The sequence below is a fragment of the Gymnoscopelus braueri genome (assembly GCF_963280865.1).
Source record: "Gymnoscopelus braueri genome assembly, chromosome: 6".
Lineage (NCBI taxonomy): Eukaryota > Metazoa > Chordata > Actinopteri > Myctophiformes > Myctophidae > Gymnoscopelus > Gymnoscopelus braueri.
This window is the reverse complement of record NC_137607.1, coordinates 846,776-874,128: the sequence shown is the minus strand read 5'-3', so window position 1 is coordinate 874,128 and position 27,353 is coordinate 846,776. Positions and strand designations below refer to the sequence as shown.

General features: G+C 42.7%; 2 protein-coding genes across 8 annotated transcripts in view; both read right to left on the bottom strand.

The window, feature by feature from the left end:
* Positions 1–14,677, bottom strand: part of vcam1b (vascular cell adhesion molecule 1b) — a 39,350-nt gene extending 24,673 nt beyond the window's left edge. The window contains exons 1-6 of one of the 3 annotated variants that reach the window (XM_080430319.1): positions 14,593–14,677; positions 12,609–12,896; positions 8,879–9,193; positions 5,483–5,743; positions 3,658–3,918; positions 2,153–2,437 (exon numbers count right to left, since the gene is read on the bottom strand). In XM_080430319.1, coding sequence (XP_080286445.1) covers positions 2,153–2,437; positions 3,658–3,918; positions 5,483–5,743; positions 8,879–9,193; positions 12,609–12,896; positions 14,593–14,650 — 1,468 coding nt within the window. In that variant the 5' untranslated portion in view covers positions 14,651–14,677. The remainder of the gene's footprint in view (positions 1–2,152; positions 2,438–3,657; positions 3,919–5,482; positions 5,744–8,878; positions 9,194–12,608; positions 12,897–14,592) is intronic. The other 2 variants (XM_080430320.1, XM_080430321.1) reach the window with 2 other exon arrangements.
* A 4,189-nt stretch (positions 14,678–18,866) lies between these two features.
* Positions 18,867–27,353, bottom strand: part of LOC308086266 (uncharacterized protein) — a 63,602-nt gene continuing 55,115 nt past the window's right edge. For 3 of the 5 annotated variants that reach the window (XM_080429735.1, XM_080429736.1, XM_080429737.1), the window contains 6 exons: positions 26,533–26,607; positions 26,390–26,455; positions 25,650–25,709; positions 24,701–24,760; positions 21,110–21,421; positions 18,867–20,743 (listed from right to left, as the gene is read on the bottom strand). In XM_080429735.1, coding sequence (XP_080285861.1) covers positions 19,134–20,743; positions 21,110–21,421; positions 24,701–24,760; positions 25,650–25,709; positions 26,390–26,455; positions 26,533–26,607 — 2,183 coding nt within the window. In that variant the 3' untranslated portion in view covers positions 18,867–19,133. The remainder of the gene's footprint in view (positions 20,744–21,109; positions 21,422–24,700; positions 24,761–25,649; positions 25,710–26,389; positions 26,456–26,532; positions 26,608–27,353) is intronic. The other 2 variants (XM_080429739.1, XM_080429738.1) reach the window with 2 other exon arrangements.

Sequence of the window (27,353 nt, the reverse complement as noted above, 5' to 3'; positions counted from 1 at the left end):
GCTAAAGGCTGAACAATGTTACTTGCTAAAAATAACTGACGATTACTGTCACAGCCCATTGAATTAAGACTAACTAACAGACCTTATACCCAAACAAGGGAGATGGAAGTGTTAGCTGAGTTAATAGGGAAGTGTGAAGCAGCTCAAGCAGTTTTTAGGAGGGAAGTAAAGTTTATTGTCCTGCTGGATTTACCAAAAGAAAGGGCGGTAAGGGAGCTAAGAGCCGAATTAGCTAGATTCCTTAAGGTTGTTACATATTCGCCATATATATCGCCATACTAGAAATTGATGAAGAAAGTTCATCTGAGATCTGCAGGATGCAGGATGACTGTTGCCAAGAGTATGACGAAACATTGAGGCAGGTCTGGTTTGAAGCGGCCCAGGAAGAATATGGGTCCCGCTTCACACATCCCAAAGTGAGTGAACTCCCTGCTGTGAGGGAGGGGGGTAGGGATGTCACACCTACAGATGGACCAGCAGCTGCTGCCACGGTGGTCGCAGAACTGGCAGCCAGGAGAGCAGCTTCGATGGACAACGCGGCGGAGGGATATCTCCTCATGACGACACGCTGGGAAAGCGCAGAGGACGTCACTTCCAACCCACTCTTCACGACGGAGGTTCCAGAGGACGTCACTTCCAACCCAAAAGTGACGTGGGTTCATGGGTTTGGCAAACCGTAGCGTAACTGCACAAAGCAGGAGTACGATATGCCATAAAAATGAACAATATATATATATATAATATAAAGGCTGCTACATGGAGGAGCTCCCTGCACTTATCACGTTTTTTCAAGTTGATAAATATTCTCAAATGCATTTAAAGGACGTTTTGTTTTGGAGTTGGTTTTACTGTCTCTTTGATCACTAATATATCAGCTCTCGGTCTCTTTGATCACTAATATATCAGCTCTCGGTCTCTTTGATCACTAATATATCAGCTCTCGGTCTCTTTGATCACTAATATATCAGCTCTCAGTCTCTTTGATCATTAATATATCAGCTAGCGGTCTCTTTGATCACTAATATATCAGCTATCGGTCTCTTTGATCACTAATATATCAGCTCTCGGTCTCTTTGATCACTAATATATCAGCTCTCTGTCTCTTTGATCACTAATATATCAGCTCTCGGTCTCTTTGATCAGTAATATATCAGCTCTCTGTCTCTTTGATCACTAATATATCAGCTCTAGGTCTCTTTGATCACTAATATATCAGCTCTCTGTCTCTTTGATCACTAATATATCAGCTCTCGGTCTCTTTGATCAGTAATATATCAGCTCTCTGTCTCTTTGATCACTAATATATCAGCTCTCGGTCTCTTTGATCACTAATATATCAGCTCTCTGTCTCTTTGATCACTAATATATCAGCTCTCGGTCTCTTTGATCACTAATATATCAGCTCTCGGTCTCTTTGATCACTAATATATCAGCTCTCTGTCTCTTTGATCACTAATATATCAGCTATCGGTCTCTTTGATCACTAATATATCAGCTCTCGGTCTCTTTGATCACTAATATATCAGCTCTCGGTCTCTTTGATCACTAATATATCAGCTCTCGGTCTCTTTGATCACTAATATATCAGCTCTCTGTCTCTTTGATCACTAATATATCAGCTATCGGTCTCTTTGATCACTAATATATCAGCTCTCGGTCTCTTTGATCACTAATATATCAGCTCTCGGTCTCTTTGTTCACTAATATATCAGCTCTCGGTCTCTTTGATCACTAATATATCAGCTCTCTGTCTCTTTGATCACTAATATATCAGCTCTCTGTCTCTTTGATCACTAATATATCAGCTATCGGTCTCTTTGATCACTAATATATCAGCTATCTGTCTCTTTGATCACTAATATATCAGCTATCGGTCTCTTTGATCACTAATATATCAGCTCTCGGTCTCTTTGTTCACTAATATATCAGCTCTCGGTCTCTTTGATCACTAATATATCAGCTCTCTGTCTCTTTGATCACTAATATATCAGCTCTCTGTCTCTTTGATTACTAATATATCAGCTCTCTGTCTCTTTGATCACTAATATATCGTATCGGCCATATAAAACGTCATGAGTCGATTCTGACCTTTGACAGTGATGTTAATGAGGAGCAGTTGTTAAAGGTGAAAGGGTAAAGGTCATGTCCTGACCTTTGACAGAGAGGTTAAAGGTGACCAGGTGGGATCCATACAGGTTAGCAGCCTCACACTGGTAAACCCCTGAGTCCTCCATTCTGACAGGCGATAAGGTGACGGACACAGAGGACGACCAATCAGACGCCTCCAGCTGCCGGGACTCCTCCCCTCTGACTCTGCTCAGCACCAGACTCCGCCCCTCGGGGGAGGAGCCTCCCGATGATTGACAGGTGAAGGTGACGCTGTGACCTTCCATCACCTCCTCTGGGTGCACCGACAGAGACGTGTTGACAGGGGGCGCTGTAACACAGTATTATTAATATTATTAATATAGAAACACTGACAGAGACGTGTTGACAGGGGGCGCTGTAACACAGTATTATTAATATTATTAATATAGAAACACTGACAGAGACGTGTTGACAGGGGGCGCTGTAACACATTATTATTATTAATATAGAAACACTGACAGAGACGTGTTGACAGGGGGCGCTGTAACACATTATTATTATTAATATAGAAACACTGACAGAGACGTGTTGACAGGGGGCGCTGTAACATATTATTATTAATATTATTAATATAGAAACACTGACAGAGACGTGTTGACAGGGGGCGCTGTAACACAGTATTCATAATATTATTAATATAGAAACACTGACAGAGACGTGTTGACAGGGGGCGCTGTAACACAGTATTATTGGTATGTTATTGTGGCCTCCTGATGGCGCTATAATAGGCCAATGTGAAAAGGGTGCCATTTCTTCTTAGGTCTTTCACGGCAATCGGACACTTTCATGATTTGAGGCATCTTGTTCCAAAAATGTGTTTTGCTAAATTAGACCTGCTGGTGGCGCTATAACAGGCCAATGTGAAAAGGGTGGCATTTCTTCCTCGGCCTAGTGCGAATGTGCGTGTGAAATTTCACGGAAATCGCATGCTGTGTTCATGATTTGAGCTTTGGAAGCCAACCTTAGCCAAAGAGGATGGAATCTGGAAAATCAGACAGATCCGTGTTGATCACATGACTATAGAGATACTGTGTACCGATTTGCGTGATGGTTGGATAACATCTGTAGGAGTAATATAAAAAAATGGGTTTCGCACAAATCGTCATCCTGGTGGCGCTATAACAGGCCCATGTAAAACATTTAGGGCAGAGGTTCTGAATTGGCATCCAGGGAGTGTGTGTGCACAGTTTCGCAGCGACCGGGCCAACGGTGCCGGAGATTAGCTGCTCGCGGACGGACAGGACACAAGGACGGACGGACAGGGTGCAAAACATACTCTCTCGCCATGCCTTTCGGCCTGGTGGAGACAAGAGGATGTTGCAGATCCGGTCTGTGTGCTTAATGTGTGCAAATGACAGAGCTAGTAGGCGGGCTCTAGACCGGATCTGAGCACTGAGCAGTAAATAGAAACCGTTCTCCCACAAATCCACCATTTAGTCGCCTGGTCGACATTTAGGGAGATCTCTGTCCGCTCGTTGTGCATTCATAGACAGATGATTGGATAATTACCCAGCACTGTGACGGTGACGTCAGCCGATTGGTTCCCTGCCAGGTTGGAGGCGTGGCAGGCGTAGACTCCGCCCTGGGCCACGCCCACAGCGTCCAGCGTCAGGTTGGGGGTTTGAACCGGCGGTCCGGTCTGACCGGCAGCATCTATGAAGCTCCAGTGAATCAGCGGGTCTGGAGTCCCGGTGGCGACACAGGACAGATCTACAGTAGATCCCTCCCTGATACTGACTGGATCTGACATGAAGATGATCTGTGGAGGATCTGAACACAACAGAACCTTTAATAGAATAATACACTTCATACTATTCATTCATTCATTCATTCATTCATTCATTCATTCATTCATTCATTCATTCATGCATTCATGCATTCATGCATTCATTCATTCATGCATTCATTCATTCATTCATTCATTCATTCATTCATACACTGTAAAAGATTTATTCTAAAATGCCCACAGATTCAGAGACCTGTAAATCCCTCAGCAGGCTGTCCCAGAGGATATAGGAGGTAACCGGTCAGGTGGGCACTAATCTCTCAAGAACAGATTCTGCTCTCCGCTTGAATCTGTCGGGGGGGTTCGTCATATCGCGTACGCACTGGCCTACAAGTGGGCGTGCCTTCAGATCAGGAAGCAGGCCGCGCTTTACCCAATCAAATGTAGTGGGCGGGATTTACGTGTGTGCCGATCCTTCCCCACTAGAAACAAACCTAAACTCATTTAACAATAGCGTCCTCGGAGCAGACAAAACCACAGAAAGATATTCACATTTTAACTTGCTCTTTCATCATAGAAACAAGTAACCTGACACCGTCAAATGGAAGAAGCTTGCGACACACATTTGTTTCACAGCCTACTTCCCATCTGAGACTCCGGTCGCAGAATCGATGACAGACGGTTTTTCTTTTTTCCAAGCTACTAGGCAGGTGATTGGATGATCCCGCCCCTAGCAGCCGCTGATTGGTTCGAACACGCAGTGTTCGGGCAGCTTTACTCCCTGCGCAATCCCAGACCTCCTTCCTGAAATCAAATGCAAATGAGATTTCCGGAGGGAGGGGGGTTTACCAGGCTAAGAAACAAGTGGGCTTATAACCAAAACCATCCATGTTCTCTGGGAGAAGTGGTGTTAGTGTTCCGTGTAGAAATATTGTTAGTGGGAATGAAAACATAGTCGCACCACCGGAAGTGAAAGGCTGAAGGCAGACCAAAAACCCCGGTTTCCTTGCGCACGGGTGCTCCATTTTGCTCCCCCCAGAGCTAAGTGAAAATGTAAAAAACAGCAGAGGGCGCTGTTTTTCCTTTTTTATTTGGCGATGGGTTCCCAGATTGGGTGGGCACCAAAACCATCTGGGCATTAGGGACATGTGGGCACCTGGACGAGTCCATAAGTCCCTAGTGCCCAATTGTCCAGGTGCCCACATGTCCCTAGTGCCCACATGTCCATAATGCCCACATGTCCCTAGTGCCCACATGTCCATAGTGCCCACATGTCCCTAGTGGCCAGATGTCCAGGTGCCCAGTCGTCCCAAAAAATATGGTGCCCAGATGTCGCTAGTGCCCACCTGTTCTAGTCTAAATCACGTGGTGATTTTCGTGGAACATGTACATCGGAGAAAAGATGTTGTACCTTGGCCAATGCTATTATTCTGACTGCTTCCAGTTTCATGATTAGAGGCAGAGGCGATGCATGGATTAAGTCGAGTCTGCTGGAGTACTCAGAAATGATTACCTCAACCTGATCACCCCACACACCCACGCGCACGCGCGCGCGCACACGCACACACACACACACACACACACACACACACACACACACACAATTACCCAGCACTGTGACGGTGACATTAGCCGATTGGTTCCCTGCCAGGTTGGAGGCGTGGCAGGCGTAGACTCCGCCCTGGGCCACGCCCACAGCGTCCAGCGTCAGGTTGGGGGTTTGAACCGGCGGTCCGGTCTGACCGGCAGCATCTATGAAGCTCCAGTGGATCAGCGGGTCTGGAGTCCCGGTGGCGACACAGGACAGATCTACAGTAGATCCCTCCCTGATACTGACTGGATCTGAGATGAAGATGATCTGTGGAGGATCTGAACACAAGACAAATCTATCAGGCAGCCAATACAGAGAGACGTTAAAACAGGTGTAATGTGTGTCTCTGTCTGGTCTTTGTCAACATGCATGCTGCTGGGTTCTGGACCACTTTGTAACCGACCTGCTGTCCATAGACCAGACAGGAGAGCTTTACAGTAAACAAGCCTAATAGAGATGAAACAGTGTCAGCTTGAGAGAGACATGGACAGACTCTGGGGACATTTCTTAGGTCATACATGGGCAACTGGCGGCCCGGGGGCCACATGTGGCCCTCTGGAGTGAGTGTGTAAACATAGTGGTCCTCTACATCATCAAAGTTACATCACCCCTGTCTTAGGTGATAAAAGGATAGTTTTGTGACATCTCTGATTATGTGACAACATATCCATGACATCTCTGATTGACATGACATGACATCTCTGATTGACATGACATGACATGACATCTCTGATTGACATGACATGACATGACATCTCTGATTATGTGATAAAAACACATCCATGTTTTTGTCTTTCTTTTTTAAAGATATTTTTGGGGTCTTTTTCTGCCTTTTTTGGATAATATTGTGTCTAGGTGGAGATGGACAGGAAACAGGGAGAGAGAGATGGACAGGAAACAGGGAGAGAGAGATGGACAGGAAACAGGGAGAGAGAGATGGACAGGAAACAGGGAGAGAGAGATGGACAGGAAACAGGGAGAGAGAGATGGACAGGAAACAGGGAGAGAGAGATGGACAGGAAACAGGGAGAGAGAGATGGACAGGAAACAGGGAGAGAGAGATGGACAGGAAACAGGGAGAGAGAGATGGACAGGAAACAGGGAGAGAGAGATGGACAGGAAACAGGGAGAGGGTACAGCCACACATCTCCGTAAAGCGTCCGTAAGGACGCCGGAAGTCCCATCCACTCCCATGTTAAGTTTAAAACCGGAAGAACGGTCGCGATCCGCGTCCGGGAAAAGCACATCCGGGTTCCGCTCAAGAAACGATCACCCGGAAGTGATAGGCACCAACCAATAGGACAGATAAGTGTGTTCTCTCCACTGGGCGTGTTTGTCTCTTGTAGTTTCCTTACAGGGGAAATGCAAGGCAGACGTTCCAGCACACACACACACACAACACATGCACTCTATTTCAATACATGTAAACGTCCTTATTTATTTGTGGTGAGTGGCCTGAATACTTTGCACTGTTTAGTTTATCCCTTCTGAATAGCTTATGTGAGCACAATAAAGAATAGAAGATTAATACATTAAATTACTATCCAAAATACATTATAATGAGCATTATGAGGACCAGTTATATGTAGATAAGATATAATATTATATTATAATGAGCATTAGTGAGGACCAATTATATGTAGATAAGATATAATATTATATTATAATGAGCATAATAAAGAATAGCAGAATAATACATTAAATTACAAAAATAAATGAGAAGTTTCTTCTTATTAATTCTACAGTTTCACACAAACGTGGGCTTCAAAAAACGAAACATCTCTGTGCTTTATTGCCATAAATTGCACACTTCTACCATATGAATCTGTCATTCATAACTATTGATGTAATTCACATATATGTCTGTATTTCTTTGTTTGTTTGTTGATGTGGGCAACGAGTCTCCTTTTAGTTTGTTTAAATGTGTTTTCTTTATTGATTGTCAGAATTAACTTACTTGTTAACTATGGTATTCCCTTATGCTTAAAAAAGAAAGAAAAAACGTGTATGTTTTATTTTACACTACTTATATATTTTATGCTCCAATTGTAGCATAAAATATATCAGTAAGGTAAAATAAAACGTAAACATTAACTGCTGTTCAGCAGCACTTTGTAACTCATGTTTTGAAAAGTGCTATATAAATAAAGTTATTATTTTATTATTATGTAGCCTACTTAAACCCTCTATTCTCAGTAAAAACGGACCTACTTTTCTTGGACGCTTTTTTCTGTCAACACCAAATCTCTGCCAAAAATAGCAGATCTACAAGCTCACAACGAGTCGCGCTGCGACGCGTTGTGAGCTTGTAGATTGGCTATTTTTGGCTTATGTTGCCCCCATGCTGGGGTTCATGTGGTTAATACTATTCATAATAATGTAATAGTGTTTTAATTTTGTCAAGGCACCTTGACATAAAATATTAATACTATCCAGTGATATAAAAACATTAGCTAATGTTTTCATATCACTGTATAATATTAATATTTTATATTGCACGTGCATAATGTTTTTATGATGAGTAGTGTTATTCAGTTCTCACTTGTCTTGTACAAATAGCACTAGTCAAAGAACTACACTTCCTGAAAAAAAGCTGCCCACCAGCTGCTCAAAGCCCCGGAAGATATCAAAGTACGGCCGGATCCGGAACAAGGGCTTCCGTCACGTAGCGTAGCGTTGCACGCTAGCATACGTTCATGTGTGGCTGTACCCAGAGAGAGATGGACAGGAAACAGGGAGAGAGAGATGGAAAGGAAACAGGGAGAGAGAGATGGACAGGAAACAGGGAGAGAGAGATGGACAGGAAACAGGGAGAGAGAGATGGAAAGGAAACAGGGAGAGAGAGATGGACAGGAAACAGGGAGAGAGAGATGGACAGGAAACAGGGAGAGAGAGATGGAAAGGAAACAGGGAGAGAGAGATGGACAGGAAACAGGGAGAGAGAGATGGACAGGAAACAGGGAGAGAGAGATGGAAAGGAAACAGGGAGAGAGAGATGGACAGGAAACAGGGAGAGAGAGATGGACAGGAAACAGGGAGAGAGAGATGGACAGGAAACAGGGAGAGAGAGAGAGATGGACAGGAAACAGGGAGAGAGAGAGAGATGGGGAGAGACATGCAGCAAAGATCGTCGGGAACTCGAACCCGAACCAGGAAACTCGACTAGTAGGAACTCGAACCCGCAATGCGCTGTCAGGCTACATTAGAGCCTAAGTGTCCGGGCCTACATATCCATGTTTAACCCATTAAAACTGTCAAAGCATCCATATCATATTAGATGTTAGAGTTGGCTATACAGAAACAGCAGATCTACAAGCTCACAGCAGAGTTACAGACCCCGTAAACGTTCCATTTGGACCCCCGTTGGGTCCCCAGACCCCACATTGAGAAGCAGTGATGTAAGGAACACTTACATCTGATCGTCATGGTAACCGTGGTTTCCCTCGTCCTCTCCTCGGGGGGAACTCCCGGGAGGTCAAGGGTCGTCCGGCAGGTGATGTCACTTCCTGTGTCCTCTCTGCTGGGAGTGAAGGTGTAGGCGGAGACCACCGTGTCGTCCCCGCCCCCGGCCTCTCCTGATTGGCTGTGCAGCAGCGTGTGTCCTCCCCTCAGCCAATGGAACGTGGCCAGCTCACTGGGGTACAGATGATTGACGCTGCAGCGGAGCGTGGCTTCCTGTCCCGCCTCCAGGAGGTCGTGACCCCAAACCACCGGGTCCTCGGGGAACGCTGAAAAACACACAATCACTTCCTGTTCACACATGACATCACTTCCTGTTCACACATGACATCACTTCCTGTTGTTGTTTCTATGACATTCTGTGGTAAAAACTACAGGATTTGTGCTCAGGTGGTTCAGTGGTAAAGTCTCTGCCCACCACCACAGAGGTTGTGGGTTCGAATCCGTCTTTGTCCAGCGTCTATACCAACACAAACGGCCCGTGTTCGGGGGAGGGAAGCCGGGAGGGAGGAGGAGGAGGAAGAGGAAGAGGAAGAAGAGGAAGAGGAGGAGGAGGAGGAGGAGGGGGAGGGGGATAATTGTCACTGTACGTACTCCTACGGGCCGGGGGGGGGGGGCGGAGCCTGTCAGCAGGGAGTGTTGGGCGGGAGGAGTAGGACGAAGGCTCTACATCCTCCTGGTGGGGGCTCCTCACTGACAGGTGAGTCAGTAGGATAGGACAGCAGTGACAACACAGACATGTGTGTGTTGATGAATTAAATGTCAAAAACAACCAAATTGGGGAGAAAAAGGGGTAAAAAGCACAGCAAAAAAAAACACTAAACTACAGGATTAAGGGCTTCTCAGACAGGAAGTGACTGATGCATCTAATAATTAAAGGAGTAGTTCACCCAAAAAAGCACTTGTTTTCTATCAATGACTCACCCCATGAAGCATTGAATTCATGGAGATGTTTTTTGTCTCATTCCTGAGACAATAATGTGATGACCGGTGGTCTCTCTGGCAGACCGGAGACATTAGCATCTTTCCACCTTCCGTCATCAAATGATTGGCTAAGGAATGCGATGATGAATTCAATGCTTCATGGGGTGTAATTGATAGAAAATAAGTAATTTTTTGGTTGAACTACTCCTTTAACTCAGCTCTCACTGAAAGTTAAACTGACAGTAATATTATGATCCAAGCAGGTGATGGTCTCTCACACTCGTCTGCAAGAGCAGGGTTGTGGTCAACATGTTTCTATGTGACAATGATTAGACACACATGAAGCCATAGAACACCTGGTGTTTACTCACACAGTGACTGTGTGTTCACAAGAACATTCTCCAGGTCAGATCACTTGATTTTACATTTTTGTACGACCACAGAAATAAAGGTCAGTGATTGGTCGTGTCAGAGCATGGTATATGAACAGAAATAAAGGTCAGTGATTGGTCGTGTCAGAGCATGGTATATGAACAGAAATAAAGGTCAGTGATTGGTCGTGTCAGAGCATGGTATATGAACAGAAATAAAGGTCAGTGATTGGTCGTGTCAGAGCATGGTATATGAACAGAAATAAAGGTCAGTGATTGGTCGTGTCAGAGCATGGTATATGAACAGAAATAAAGGTCAGTGATTGGTCGTGTCAGAGCATGGTATATGAACAGAAATAAAGGTCAGTGATTGGTCGTGTCAGAGCATGGTATATGAACAGAAATAAAGGTCAGTGATTGGTCGTGTCAGAGCATGGTATATGAACAGAAATAAAGGTCAGTGATTGGTCGTGTCAGAGCATGGTATATGAACAGAAATAAAGGTAAGTGATTGGTCGTGTCAGAGCATGGTATATGAACAGAAATAAAGGTCAGTGATTGGTCGTGTCAGAGCATGGTATATGAACAGAAATAAAGGTCAGTGATTGGTCGTGTCAGAGCATGGTCAGAAATAAAGGTCAGTGATTGGTCGTGTCAGAGCATGGTATATGAACAGAAATAAAGGTCAGTGATTGGTCGTGTCAGAGTATGGTATATGAACAGAAATAAAGGTCAGTGATTGGTCGTGTCAGAGCATGCTATATGAACATAAAGGTCAGGAATGTAAACTCTAGAGCAGGTGGTGAGTTCAGACCACTCAGTAGGTCAGTGGGTCACATACTGAGAATAGGATTTATGACTCTTATATATAGCCAATCTACAAGCTCACGTAGATTGGCTATTCGGACGGACGGACAGACAGACGGACGGACGGACGGACGGACGGACGGACGGACGGACGGACGGACGGACGGACGGACGGACGGACGGACGGACGGACGGACAGACAGACAGACAGACAGACAGACAGACAGACAGACAGACAGACAGACAGACAGACAGACAGACAGACAGACAGACAGACAGACAGGGGCGAAAACATTGTCTCTGGCCTTTTAAAAATAAAATCCATTATTATTATTATAGTCTCCGCCAGGCCGAAAGGCACCCTGTCCGTGTGTCCGTCCGTGTGTCCGTGTGTCCTTCTGTCTGCGAGCAGCTAATCTCCGGCACCGTTGGCCCGGTTGCTGCAAAACTGTGCACAAACACTCCCTGGATGACATTCCCGACCTCTGCCCAATATTCTTCAGATTGGCCTGTTATAGCGCCACCAGGAGGCAGATTTTTGCAAAACAAATCTTTGGATATTACTCCTACAGATTTTGTCCAAACATCACGCAAATCGGTACACATTATCTTTATAGTCATGTGATCAACACGGATCTGTCCAATTTTCCATATTCCATCCTGATTGGCTAAGATTAGCTCCCAAAGTTTGCAAGATTGGTTTGTTTTGAACAAAATGCCTCAAATCATGAACCCAGCATGCGATTTCCGTGAAATTGTGCACACACATTCCCACTAGGCCGAGGAAGAAATGCCACCCTTTTCACATTGGCCTATTATAGCGGCACCAGGAGGCCACAATAACCTACCTGACCTGTGCTCCGAGGATTGATTGATTGATTGAAATTTTTATTAGGCAAAAGAATGTAAAACAACACAGTTACATTTATAATGCTTTTGTCTAAAAGGTCCGGCCAAAAAAGTCCTTGCGGACTTGTTTCCGTTGGGGTCCTTGAGTTAATTTCATAGACATATATAGTAGCAACCAAACAGTTCAAAAATCAACATGAAAATACAGATAATACATAAAAGGAGGAGCACTTTTATCATTATTATTATCATTATTATTAATATGGGTAATAGTAATAGTAAAGGTAATAGTAATGATAATGATAATATTATTTTATTTTTATTTTTATTTTTATTTTTTTCAAATTTTTATCCCACGATTTTGTAACCCCATTTTTTACACCCAGTGCGAATTGTCTATGTAATCCTGGGCACTACACTCTGCCAACCCTGGGAGGCCAGGGCCGAGCTCATGCCTCCTTCAATGCATGAGAGCCAACTGACCTTCTTGTCACCTGACAGGGGAGAGTTTCCCTGGTTGGATGTAGCGCGTGGAAGGAACACGTTATTCACACCAGTTCCTTTCCCCTCCATCAGGCGCCCCGGCTGACCAGGGGGAGGCAGTATAGTGACCAGGATTACTGCATGTTTTTGTGAGGGTACCTACCCTACGGGACACGGAGAGAACATGCAAACTCCACACAGAAAGGCCCTTTACATATTAATGTTAATATTAATAATAATAATAACTTACAGTAAACATGTATCTTGGAGGTCATCTGTTTGCTCTTAGTTCCACAGCTGACTCTACAGAGGTACGTCGCTTCATGTTGGATCAGGACGGGGTCAAAGAGGGCGGTGACCTCCTGACCCCCGGTGACCCTGAGGTCAGCGGGCATGGGCCTGTCCTCCATGATGGACCATGTGACCTGCACTCTGTTGTTGTCACCGCAGCCTGTTGCCCAGCAACGCACCTTCTGCCTGTCTCCTAGCCTGAACACAGCCTGCCTCTGGTCCACGTGCACACTCCACGTGCACGCTCCTGAGAACAAAACACACACACACACACATAACAGGTTATGGTCCACGTGCACGCTCCACATGCACGCTCTTGAGAACAACACACAAAACAGGTTATGGTCCACGTGCACGCTCCACGTGCACGCTCCTGAGAACAACACACACAACAGGTTATGGTCCACGTGCACGCTCCACGTGCACGCTCCTGAGAACAACACACACAACAGGTTATGGTCCACGTGCACGCTCCACATGCACGCTCCTGAGAACAAAACATACACACACACACACAGTTATGGTGCACATGCACGCTCCACGTGCACGCTCCTGAGAACAAACACACACACATTACAGGTTATGATCCACGTGCACGCTCCACGTGCTCGCTCCTGAGAACAAACACACACACATTACAGGTTATGATCCACGTGCACGCTCCACGTGCTCGCTCCTGAGAACAAACACACACACATTACAGGTTATGATCCACGTGCACGCTCCTGAGAACAAAGCACACACACACAACAGGTTATGGTCCACGTGCACGCTCCACATGCACGCTCCTGAGAACAAAACATACACACACACACACAGTTATGGTCCACATGCACGCTCCACGTGCACGCTCCTGAGAACAAAGCACACACACACAACAGGTTATGGTCCACGTCCACGCTCCACGTGCACGCTCCTGAGAACAACACACACAACAGGTTATGGTCCACGTGCACGCTCCACGTGCACGCTCCACGTGCACGCTCCTGAGAACAACACACACAACAGGTTATGGTCCACGTGCACGCTCCACGTGCACGCTCCACGTGCACGCTCCACATGCATGCTCCTGAGGACAACACACACAACAGGTTATGGTCCACGTGCACGCTCCACGTGCACGCTCCACATGCATGCTCCTGAGAACAACACACACAACAGGTTATATGATCCAGGTGCACGCTCCACGACCCCCCCCCCCTCCCCACAGAAAGTAATTTCATTAATTTCTATTTTTTTCACTAGAAATGTCAATTAATGTGATACTGTATGTTCTTATGTTGTTATATTGTTTAATAGTTATCTTATTGTTATATATCCATTATCTTTTGACCCCCCCACCACATATATAATGTACAATAAACCAACAGACAGGAATATTGAAGGAACGTAACGTTATGTAAGTTTCTAGTGTTTACACAATGTACCTGGCGATATGTATATGAGACCACATTAATTAAGATAAAACATACATATCATATATATTACCTGTATGTCTCATATGACACATATTAATTATAATAGAACATGACAGTCTGTATGTGTAGATTAAGCTTGTTATGATAAAACATAAATAGAGTCAGTATGTTACCCTGTGTGTACATGTCTCATATGACCCACATTATAGTAATAATAATAATAATAATAACAGTGTCAACAGTAACTCTGTTACCTGTAGGCTGTGTATGTTTCATATGATGAGGCAGATTAATTATAACAATAACAGCTTCATTACCTTTATGCAAGTCTCATGATGACGCACATTAATGATGTTATGATAAAACATAACAACAATGTACAGTAGTTACATTACCTGTATGATTCATATAATGAACACATTAATGATGTTATGATAATACAGTAGTTATATTACCTGTATGATTCATATAATGAACACATTAATGATGTTATGATATAATAACAGTGTACAGTAGTTACATTACCTGTATGAAGGTGAATAAACATCCACAGCAGAACAAACAAAGCCATGTTGTCTCTCATGTAAACCCTCTGTGACACAGAACATAGAACACAGAACAGAACAGAGAACAGAATGGAGGAGGTTAGAGTCTCTGTGTTTCTGCTTCACACTGAACTGTGGAGCTTTAAATAAGACTGGAGGAGGGGGGGGGGGGGGGGTGAAGGGGGGGGGGAGTGAACTCGATCCCAGAATGATTCCCAGAGGATCCAACATGAATGAATTCATTCCTCAATCTGAACCTCTCTGTGTGTTTTATTACAGGGTAACAGTGACCTCTGCTGGTCAAGAAGAGGAACACAACATTAGGTATTTATTTCTCCTGAGGCTGAAACATGAATTCTATAATCAGTTCTTTAACCTTTTTAGTGTCAAGGACCTCCTCTGTTAAAAAGATTCAAAATTATACAACATTTTTCAAATGTTAAAAAAAATAGCAGATCTACAAGCTCAGCTCACAGCGCGGCACGGAGTGACTCGCTGTGAGCTTGTAGATCTGCTATTTCTTTAATAGCCAACACTAAAATGACACATGATGCTTTCCTGGTTTTAATGGGTTAACATTTAAACCCCATTTGATCCATTTGATGTGATCTCTGGGACCCCTGAATCTACTCTGTAATATCCTCAGTGTTTGATTCACTCTGATGAAACCAAATGGACCCATTTATACACTCTCAGAGTGACAGACCTGTAAGGGTCCATTTAATTAAAGGAGTAGTTCACCCAAAAAATGACTTATTTTCCATCAATTGCACACTCCATGAAGCCTTGAATTCATGGATTTATTTTAGTTTTTGTGGCATTCCTAAGCCAATAATTTGATTCCCGTCTCCTACCGGCTAATGTATCCGGTAGGAGACACAAAGTAGATTATTTGTGTCTCCTACCGGATACACACCTGGTCATCAAATTATTGGCTTAGGAATGCCACAAAAACAAAAATAAATCCATGAATTCAAGGCTTCATGGGGTGTGCAATTGATAGAAAATAAGACATTTTGTGGGTGAACTCCTCCTTTAAGGTTGTTCTTGGATATCAGCTGCCATGGTGACCCCCACCAGGAACCCTCTCAAGGACCCCTGGGTGTCCCTTAACCCCACATTGAGAACCACTGGTTCAGACAAACAAACACAGAGGACTTGTAGATAAATAAGTGTATAATTCCAATATCTTTATATTTGCTCACAAAAGTAAATCTATAGACAGACAAGGTGACATCTATAGGTGTAAAGAATCAACTCATCATTCTGACGTCAGTTTTTCATTGTGTCCTGTGTAACAGCGCCCCCAGTAGACTGCTGCATTCATTACTCCAACAGCTTGTATAGTGTGAATTATAAATGTTTGTTTATAATATTAATTAATTTCATCTGGATTCATTATTATGATAGAAATCACTCATTCACCCATCGGAAAATATTCTTTTTAAATAGCTTTGTTAATGAGCTTGTAGATCATCCATCTTCAAATATCTGATGTATATACTGTAGGGCTTAAAGTGATTAAACTTATGTTGATGCTGTATTTACTCATTTAGGTGGGACCCCCTGGAACCCCCTCAAGGACCCCCTGAGGGTCCCCTGACCACACTTTGAGAACCACTGCTATAGACTGTAGCTGGTTGCATATTCTGTGTATTTATTAATCCTTGTTTTTAACATCAAACCCAAAACAAGGACATATATGTAGATCTGCACTGACCAGGCAGTGGTGGAAAGTAACTAAGTACATTTACTCAAGTACTTCTGTGGGCAGAGGGCCAGGGACTCAAGGACTATGAAGTTGACTAGTTGGTTAGGGTGGTGGAAAGTAACTAAGTACATTTACTCAAGTACTTCTGTAGGCAGAGGGCCAGGGTTAGGGTGGTGGAAGGCCGGCTCTCAGCCTAGAACAAATCATTGGCAAAACACTAACATCTTATTGAGAATATAACATCTAACATTAATAGACTATTAATGCACTTCTATGTCAATCAGCCAATAAAGCTATGATTTTCAAAAACCCAAATAATATTCAACTAAAGAACCCAATGCAACAGACATCACATAACAGAGAGCACAATAGACAGTCTAACTAAAGAAAATAATGACAAAAAGGGAATTAACTCAATCTCTCATATAATAGTTACTAAACAACATAAACCCACAACATTACTATAACTAACTTACATGTTTGTCACTGAAACACTTGACACAGCTTCCCTGGAGGCAGACACCACCGAAATGAAGTCAGTCAAACCAATTAACCACTTAGACCCTGCATAGGGCATAGCAGTGGCGGCCATTTAGTGGTTCCACAGATATAAAGCCCATTACTTTTCCCCATAGAGATTTCAGAAAATATTTATATAAATTATTTTAAGCCTGGAACCAAGTCATCCAGACTCCTGGTGAATCATCTGTTATGTCCCAGTCCAGAGGTACCTGAGACACAACATGAGTATGTTCCCGCCTTCCCCAACTCCCAAGTAGCTCCCCCCAAGCTCCCCACCAATCGCTGGCCGGCCTGGATGTGTTCCCCACCAATCTCGCCTTCCGGGCTTGGCACACCTGAATTTGCATACATTCACTTTCATTCCACACTAGAACCAACTTAGCCTGGCTCCACCCCCTGAATCCTTTGCCTAGCATTCAGGGTCTGGTGACCATAGATATTAGAAACCTAGATACCTCATTGGCCTCTGCAGTTCATTGGGGCGACTTGTATCGCAATACACGGCGGCACTTCCGTCTTCCGCAGGGAACCTGTCACTCAAAGTGACTACTGGCCAATCACAGCGCTCACAGTGCGTTGACTACTGGCCAATCACAGTGCGTCTTTTCCGGGACTTGTCAGTGCAATGGTTCTCAACCAGTGGTCCGGGAACCACCAGTGGTCCTTGGGGGGGTTCCAGCCTGGAACTTCCAGGTGGTACCCAGCTAAATGATGGAGAGTTGATAACCAAATGGACCCTTATAGATCTTTAAATCTTGAGTATAACATTTCACTCTGTCAAGAGTCAAATTGTTAAACATCTGCATTACTTACTAAACAAGTACACAATTAGAGAACGTAAACAATTGTTATTTTGACAACATCTTATCGAACGATAACATATTCTACGTTTTGGGTGTGAGAGGCTAAAGCTTATCAAACAGTGTTCCGTGACTCAAATGCTGAATAAATAATGGACCTTGATATGAAAAAGGACCATGTCTCTTATTTGAATTTCACAAATAGATGTGGAGTTCGCCAAGTTCCAACTAACTAGATGCTGCGCACAGCTGCTGCCTCTCAAAGGGTTAAGAGCTGGGTTACAAAAAGACCCGCCCCCACCTGCCTCTGATTGGCCTACCGAACTTCCGCGTGTGTGACGCACACGGCAGCCCTGCGGAAGCAGGAAGCGCGCCCGAGATACAGACGCTTCAGAGCCGAATGAGGCGTCTACCTTTATATGTCTATGCTGGTGACGCTTTCGAAGGCGGGTGTTGCTCGGTTGAAAATCTGACCGACGAATCGGGATCGGGACAATCCAGTATGAACCAATCGCGTTGGCTCATAGTGGAGTGCCACTTTGGCCACGCCCCCATCTCAGAACTCCGCTGCATTGAGAGGGCTTTCAGACTGAATAATGGAGTGAAACGAAATGAAAATTCAGGCTGAGTGTCAGGCTAGAACCAACTCATAACATAATATAACCACAAATACGACCACAGTCGTAACAATGACCATAAAACATTTGATTCTGTGTCGGAAAATAATTGAATATTTAATTGTACTATATACTATATTTAATAAATACCCTATTTATTTATTTTTACAGTTTTCAAATAGTTTTTTTCACAGAATCAAATGTTTTATGGTCATGATTCACCTGAAGCCTGGATGGCTTGGGTTCCAGGCTTAATATAATTTATATTACATTACATTACATTACAGTCATTTAGCAGACGCTTTTATCCAAAGCGACTTACAATATATAAATATTTTCAGAAAACTCTATATAGGAAAATGAATGGGCTTTCTATCTGCGGAACCACAAAATGGCCACCACTGCTATGCCCTATACGTAGCAAAACTGACCTGAGTTGCACGGTTTGTTTGTTGTTTGTATTGTAGATTTGTGAAAAAAAGGAAAGTACTATAAATATTAAAAAAAAAAAAAAAGTTTGTTACGAAATATTTTAGATTTTACAAAATAGGTTTTCTTTATTTAAAATTTTTAATAAAACAGTTAAATCATCATCATCGTCGTCATCAGATTAACAAAAACTCCAGAAGCTCTTTACAATGGACATTTAAATAAATATTTAATAATATATATAAACAAAATACATGGACATGATTCCTGGTGTTTAATTGGACATTTAGTAAAGAAATATACAGAAGTTGAGCTTTTCTATTAATAGTTACCCTGTATGTAATGTGATGATGATTAACACCACTATAAAAAGCATACCCATGTGTTACATATAGTAATACATACATCAACTTAAGAAATGTTCCACATGTTTTACACAAACTCAATTTATCAAGTAGATGTCTTGTAGTTCATTTCTGAACATATCAATACAACATCTCATCCACCATGACTGTCCTCTCCTTCCTCCTCTCTCACATGGTATCACTCCTACACTTCCTACTGGAAGGTTTTCACTCTTTACCAGTAAGTTATGTTTCTTATCCAACTCTTCTCTCTGTGTTGTCATCTCTCTGTTCTTCTCTTCCTCCAACATTCTGTGTCTCTCTACCTCTTCTCTCAGTGTTGTCGTTTCTCTGATCTTCTCTTCCTCCAACATTCTGTGTCTCTCTACCTCTTCTCTCAGTGTTGTCGTTTCTCTGATCTTCTCTTCCTCCAACATTCTGTGTCTCTCTACCTCTTCTCTCAGTATTGTCATCTCTCTGTTCTTCTCTTCGTCCAACATTCTGTGTCTCTCTATCTCTTCTCTCATCTCTCTGTTCTTCTCTTCCTCCAACATTCTGTGTCTCTCTATCTCTTCTCTCATCTCTCTGTTCTTCTCTTCCTCCAACATTCTGTGTCTCTCTACCTCTTCTCTCAGTGTTGTCGTTTCTCTGATCTTCTCCTCCAGCTGTCTGTTAAACTCTCTCTGCGTCTCTGTTTTTGACACCATGATATTGCTGAAGATCTCAGGCATAACAACCTTTATCAGGTTTCTCTCTGCTTCTACTCTGTAATCTCTTTCATAGATCTCTCTCATCTCCTCTTTTTCCTGTCTGTGTCTCTCCTCCCCATCTCTCCTCTCGGTCTCTCTTTTTGCTTTAAACTTCTCCAGCTTTCTCTCCACCTCCACTGTTCTCTCAGCTTCCCTCATCAGCTGTTGTTCTAGCTTTCTTTTCATCTCTGCATCCCTCTCCTCACTCAGCTGTTTCTCCAGTTCATTCGTTCGTTGGTCTATCTGCCTGATGTCTCCCTCGTGCTCTTGGATGGATCCCTCTATCTTCTCAACCCTCTCCCTCATCTCCTTCTCCTCCATGTGCTTCCTCTCCTCACTGTCCCTCTGAATCTTTATCTCCAACTCAGTGATCACTTCCTTTGTATCCTGGTAGATCTTAGTGCTGTAGAAGGTCTCTGTGTTTCCTGCCACCATGCTCTCCATCTTCTCTAGCAGCTGTGAAACCTGACCATCATGGCTGCTGTCCTTAATGTTGAGGAGGTGACATCTGTTCCCACATTTCTTTACAAGCTGCTGATGTTCCTGACTGCCTGCTTGGAGAAACTCCTCAACACTCTGGTCTCTCTCACTGTCCTCATGGATGAAGATGACAATACTGTGTCCCCAGCAGCTCTCTCCAAACACCTCCTTCATCTTCTCCATCATCCCTCTCACCTCTCCTTCAGAAAGCTCTACAGGTAAGACCAGGAGGAAGGCATGGGGACCAGGAGCAGACAGATTGAGACAGAGCCCAACATTCTGCCTTGTCTCCTCCAGAGAGCATCCAGAGAGGACTGTAGCGTCCACCAGCACCAGCTGTCTCCCACAGATCTCCCCCTCTCTCCTCCTACTCAGTTCAGAGGAGCTGGTCTCAGCACCAAACTCCTCCCTGCCCAGGATGGTGTTTCCTGCTGCGCTCCTCCCAGCTCCACTCCTGCCCAGTAGCACCAGTCTCAGCTCTGAAACACAAGACATGTAAAGAGTTATAAAACTGGAACACAAAGGGACACAATACTGCACTGGGTAATCCAAATGATCCTACTAAGTATTATGTGAAGGTTTAGTTTATTTAAGGTCCTGAGAGTCACAATATGTAATTTAAAGTTCATCATATGAACCTTAAAACATCTGCAGACAATGAAGACAGATGCCAGAGTCTCTTAATCCTATAGATCAAGGTTTTATCTTTTTTATTGACGATGTTTAAAACTTTAGCATAACACCTAAATATGATTCGAACAAGTTCTTATCAACATCAACACATTGCAAAGATTAGATTGTGTCATTTAATGATGTTTTGAGAATAATGCACAGTTTGTCCCCACCTAACTTCAGAAGTTCACTAAGGTGAGGGTCCAGCTGATGAAGGATGCCAATCATTAGTGAACAAGCCTTGTTTCCCTTTTTCCACACCATGTCGATAAGTTTCCGTGCTTTGTCTGCCCTGAGGTTCTCTCCTGTGACTGACTCTCCTTCTCCATCATTGATCACTTTCTTTTCCAGAAGTTCGTCCAGTAGAGATTTCAAGGTGGCCTCTGAGACTCTGTTAACAAACTCTCTCCTCACACACTTCAGCTTCTCCACTGCTGTGTGTTCTTGGCTCTTCACTGTCAGACTTGGTTGAGCTGTGGAAGCACCTTGAAGACAAGATGGAGGATTAATTCTATTATTAATGTAATAATAATAATAATAATAAATATAATAAATATAGCTGCCAACAGCAATACGGGGGCCAAAGAATGCAATAGGTAATCTGCAAAACGCAATATGCGCAATACACCATAGAAACAGAATAGATTGAACTTGAGAGAAAGAAGACCATGCAATTAACAAATGAGCATTCTAAACAGCTGAGCAGAGTGTTACTGCTACCCCCAAGCTGTGATTGAGAGAAAGGAACCTATGCAGTTAACAAATGAGCATTGGAAACAGCTGAGCAGCACACAGGGATTCTGGGTATTGTACAGTAGTCTCTTTATTATACAATATTCATTGGCTCATGGAGGCTTAATTTTTTCACATACAAACTTTTCTCTTCAACTGGGATATTTGATAATGGTCCATGAATGTCTGTAGTTTCATGCAAATCACTAAAACAAATTAGACGGGGTAAGGATTTAAGGGTTTTTCAAACTGCTAAAAATTGTGGAAAGGGCAGAGTTTACAGGTCAAAGTGACAGATGTGTTCCTCACGAGTCAGGGCACATGTGTAAGCAGGTTTCATGGCTGTAGGCCAAACGAGGCATGACTTAAAGGGATATTTCACTTTCAAATAAAATAAACATTAAAAAAATATATTTAAAAAAAATGAAAGAAGTTATGGCAAAATCACGGCCCCCTCACACATTAGTAGGACACTCTAATCTGTGAGGGGGCCGTGATTTTTCCATTACTTTTTTAATTTTTTTTTAATATATTTTTTAAATGTTTATTTTATTTGAAAGTGGAGTATCCCTTTAATAATAATAATAATAATAATAAACTTTATTTGTATAGCACCTTTCATGACATGAAATGCAGCTCAAAGTGCTTTACAGAGCAAGAATACAATTACAGTTACAACCAATTTAACAATAAAGCAAACAAAAATAAAATAAAATAAAAGCAAAAGCATAAAACAACATTAAAATAGGCAATACAGTGAGGAATTAAAAATCAACCAAAGAATCAGCTAAAAGCAAGAGTGAAGAAATAGGTCTTGAGCTGTGCTTTAAAGCTATCGACAGAGGCTGCCTGTCTTAAGTGTAATGGGAGTTTATTCCACACTGTAGGTCCGTAAAAGCAGAATGCTGCTTCACCGTATTTTTTATATGTCATTGTAGGCACCTCGAGCAGGTCAGCACTTGAAGACCTGAGGGCCCGGTTTGGAACATATCTCTCTAGGCAGTCAGAGATGTGGGAAGGTGCCAGACCATTTAGAGCTTTATAAACTATTAAAATAATTTTAAAATCAATCCTAAAAACAACCGGGAGCCAGTGTAGTGAAGCTAGAACTGGAGTGATATGTTGTAATCTGTCAGTTGTTTTCTTTGGCAGGCCAGAGTAGAGTGCGTTGCAGTAATCAAGCCGAGAGAAAACAAAAGCGTGGATCAACGTTTTTGCATCGTCTAACGACAGATAGTCTCTAATTCGCGCTATTTCTAAGATGAAAGAAAGCAATCTTGGTGACATGATTAATGTGTGTATTAAAATTCAATTCAGAATCGATAATAACCCCCAGGTTCTTTACTGTGGTGTTACTTTCTACAGCCACTTATGCCTGTTCAAAGTTCGTTTTTTCAAACGATTACTATACCGCCCCCCCCTTTGGCCAATGGACCCTTCGCTAAGCCCCACCCACTCTGTGACTGGTGGTGCGAAGTTAGGCACACCCAGGCCTTGCAAGCTTTGCTTCTCACCCATTGACTTGCATGTTAAATGACGAATTTTCCCCTTATAAATAATCGATCATTGATGGAGCAAAAGCTTCAAAATATCTTCTAAATCTAGTCAACAAGGCCTGCTGTATGCACTGGAAAAAAATTTGCATTATTTCAATAAACTAAAAACACGGGAAATGTTAGAGGGAGTAATAGCCATGGATACACGACGGTCGACTGTCACGACCGTTATGGATGAACTTCAACCTGGTGTTATAAAAAGCATTTTAATCTGATCGGTGGCCATTTTCTCCACATTTTCTCCATATGCTTTGAACTGCGCAACCCTATCGGTTGGGAGGTGTATTGCATTCTGATGCAACGATTACGATTACGTTTGTATTAGTATTATTGACACCACCTGAACGTTAAGCTGTGTGTGTTCAACAACACAGCCATGCAGCCTTGCAGTTTAAGCGCAGATTTCAGCTTGGGAAAAGCACCCTCCAACGGGTTTGGGTATGTGGAATCTGTTGCTGGTTCATAGTCGCCATTGCATTATCGTGGTATTCCTATACTTGCAATTATGTTGCAAATGATTGTGTGTGTGCGGGCGAAATAACATTGACAGCTATGACAGGTGACGAAAGCTTGCCAGACCTATGCCAGCTTAACAACGGTTGCTAAGGTAGCATTGGACAATCGCTTTTTGGGTGGGGTTTAGCGAAGGGTCCATTGGAGTAAGATTGGTTTCAGCTCTATTTGAAATGACCCTCTACCATACTGCAGTTTTGTAAAAATGTGACTGTGGCAGAAAAATAATTTCCATAAAACTGCTATATTCATTGGCCCATAGAGGCCTCACTTTTCCACAACATTTTTGTATGTTGGTCCCACGTTTGTATATGGAAAGTTTTGTGCAGATTGCTCAAAGCCCCCAAGAGAAGTTCGAATTTAACTGTGTTTCATATAATTCAAAATGGTGGGAGATCTAAAGGTCAGAGGTCATAGGACAAAGTAGCAAAGTTGTACCTCGTGAGGAGACGCATATGTGTAATGAAGATTCATGGCTGTAGGTCAAACAGGTCATGAGCCATGACTGCTCAAAGTTTGCATTTTTCAATTGAGTACTACAGTGCCACCAAAATTCTTCGCCGTTTGACATGACTCTCTACCTCTACGACAAGTTTCGATAAAAGTGAACGCACGGCCAGAACTACAAAAAGTGGCAGAAGAAGAAGAATAAAACTAACAAATACAAGCATAACGTGCTTGGGCCCCTAATAATTATCCTGAACATGTGTGTGTGCTATTTATTACTGTTGGATATTGGTCACTGCATTTTTTGAATATCTTAAAAGTCATAACATCAACATAAATGTTTGGTTTCCTATGCTGTTTTTTATGCCATGCTTACCCTGTAGCACTTTGAGATTCGCAAGAATGAAAAGTGCGTTATAAATAAAATGCATTATTATTATTATTATTATTATTATTATTACATTTAGAGGAAGTAACTCAGGATGACAACATGTTTAAAGAGTAACATGGACTCACTGTGTGGAGGTGAGTCCATAGTTCTGTCATCCTCCGTAACATCAGTGTTCTGGTCATCCTCTGTAACATCATAAACAGTGTTCATCCTCTACAACATCATAGTGATCGCTCGTCGAAAATGGCTGGTTTTCACCACAAAAAAAAGATATGGAGCTAGAAGTGTTTTTCTGAATCATTGGGGCGGACGCACGTCACATTTTTCGGGATGACGTCACAGCCGTCCATTCCTTTTGACAGGGTCCTAGGATCATTCCTAAGTTGCGTTAGAGCACCCTCTTGTGGATTTTCTTCCCCACAAAAAAAATTGCCCTCAACGGGTGTTTTTGCAAAAACGCAGATCTACGTTTTTGGCACTCAATGTGGTCACTGCATTTTTTGAATATCTTAAAAGTCATAACATCAACATAAATGTTTGGTTTCCTATGCAGTTTTTTATGCCATGCTTACCCTGTAGCACTTTGAGATTCGCAAGAATGAAAAGTGCGTTATAAATAAAATGCATTATTATTATTATTATATTATTGTCTCCGCCGGAGGCGGAGAGTATGTTTTCGCTTCGTCCCGCTGTGTGTTCACCTCCCTCCTAGCCAAGCTAACATTGGTCAAGCTCCACGTGACACGTGTCAATATGTTGACACCAATGCCTTTGATTGGCTAGAGGGACGCATGACGAAATAAAATCCTATAAATAGGTGTGTCACTTCAAAAAGCCATTTATGTTTTTTGAAGTGAGGTAAGACAGGATCAATCAGTCTTGATTGGAACAGTACCTTCAAGTACAAATCACCCGTCCGTGCGTGTGTGTGTCCCTCTGAGAACACCTAACATAGCACGGGTCTGCTGGCGGAGACTTGTGCTCCGAGGAGCACATTTTCTAGTTATTATTATTATTACATTTAGAGGAAGTAACTCAGGATGACAACATGTTTAAAGAGTAACATGGACTCACTGTGTGGAGGTGAGTCCATAGTTCTGTCATCCTCCGTAACATCAGTGTTCTGGTCATCCTCTGTAACATCATAAACAGTGTTCATCCTCTACAACATCATAGTGATCGCTCGTCGAAAATGGCTGGTTTTCACCACAAAAAAAAGATATGGAGCTAGAAGTGTTTTTCTGAATCATTGGGGCGGACGCACGTCACATTTTTTGGGATGACGTCACAGCCGTCCATTCCTTTTGACAGGGTCCTAGGATCATTCCTAAGTTGCGTTAGAGCACCCTCTTGTGGATTTTCTTCCCCACAAAAAAAAATGGCCCTCAACGGGTGGGGCATTACCCTCCCCGCTCCGCTCACATGCTCTGCCTCAAATGCACCCCCCCACCCAAAACAGTAGTGGGTTTGGTGATGTTCTATATCGTCTGAATCAAATTAGTTTGCATTCGTTTATGTGCAAAAAGAGTGACTTTGAGAGCTGTTTTACCATACAATGTAAGTCAATGAGGAGCATATTTTTATCAATTTCTATTCAATGGAGCGATTATTTTTTATTTCTCGCCCACCTTTGGAGTTACATCATGGCAAGGTGACTACACAACCCAAACCTCTACCAAAGTGGTCTTGCCCTTTAAGTCAATTTTAATATAGGATGCTGTGGAGCTTCTTTTTTCACATGTATGTACTATACCTGGACAGTGCATCAAAGAGATAAACTGAATCAGACTAATGTGTAAAACACAGATACTGACCAGTCTTTTGAGCTGATACATTTTTCAGGGTCTCTAATTCAGTCTTCAGATCACATATCTGCTGAGCTGTAATGACAGGTTGAAGATAGATTTACATGTTGATAAACATCATCATACTGAGTTTTTAATGATCCACTTCTCACCAAGCCGTGTGTATTCATTGTCCCATTCTTGCTTTGTCTTCTTCAGCTCTTCATGGCTGCTCTGCAGTTCTCTCTCTGTCCACAACAGGTACAAGTTATACTTATGTAAGTTCTATAAGTTCTGACAAACCAGAGCTGTAACAAACATCTAGTGAAACTTTAATTACAAGTTTAATGCGTAAATAATGATATTATTTATTTATCCACCACTCACTCAACAACAAACAAACAAACATGTTAATCAATCAATTAATTTAATTTCCTAACTTGTGTCTTTCATATCCACTGTCAGGAAAGGTGGGTAAAATAGCCAAAAACTGTACTCAAGTAAATGTAGTGTTACTCTCAAATAATGACACACATTAAAATCCAATTAATTGAGTAAGAATAATAAAGAATCTACTGAAAATAAAATACTCCTCAAGTACTGAGTTACTTCATACAATCTGATTTGTTTAAATAATCAGAATGCAATTGAAATGTTTAAATTGAAATGTCACTCTAAAAATAATTGGTGCTTCAGCGGTTCTTCAGTGGTTCTGTGGGATGGTTGAGGTGCTATAAAGCACCTCAGGGTTCTTTAGTAGTTATTTAGGATGGTTGAGGTGCTATAAATATCATGCACAGTATACATACATTGCTGCTATGCTCAGGCACCTTAGTTTTTTATTATCTCAGGTACTTTGTAAATATGTAGATAACTTGTCTGGCCTTCTGTTGCTCTCTTGTTTTGATCTCCTTCCCACTTGCCCCCCACCCCTCTTCTTCTCCCCCCCCCCCCCTATTCTTTCTATGGAAACTAACGTTGCGATGGGAACGAT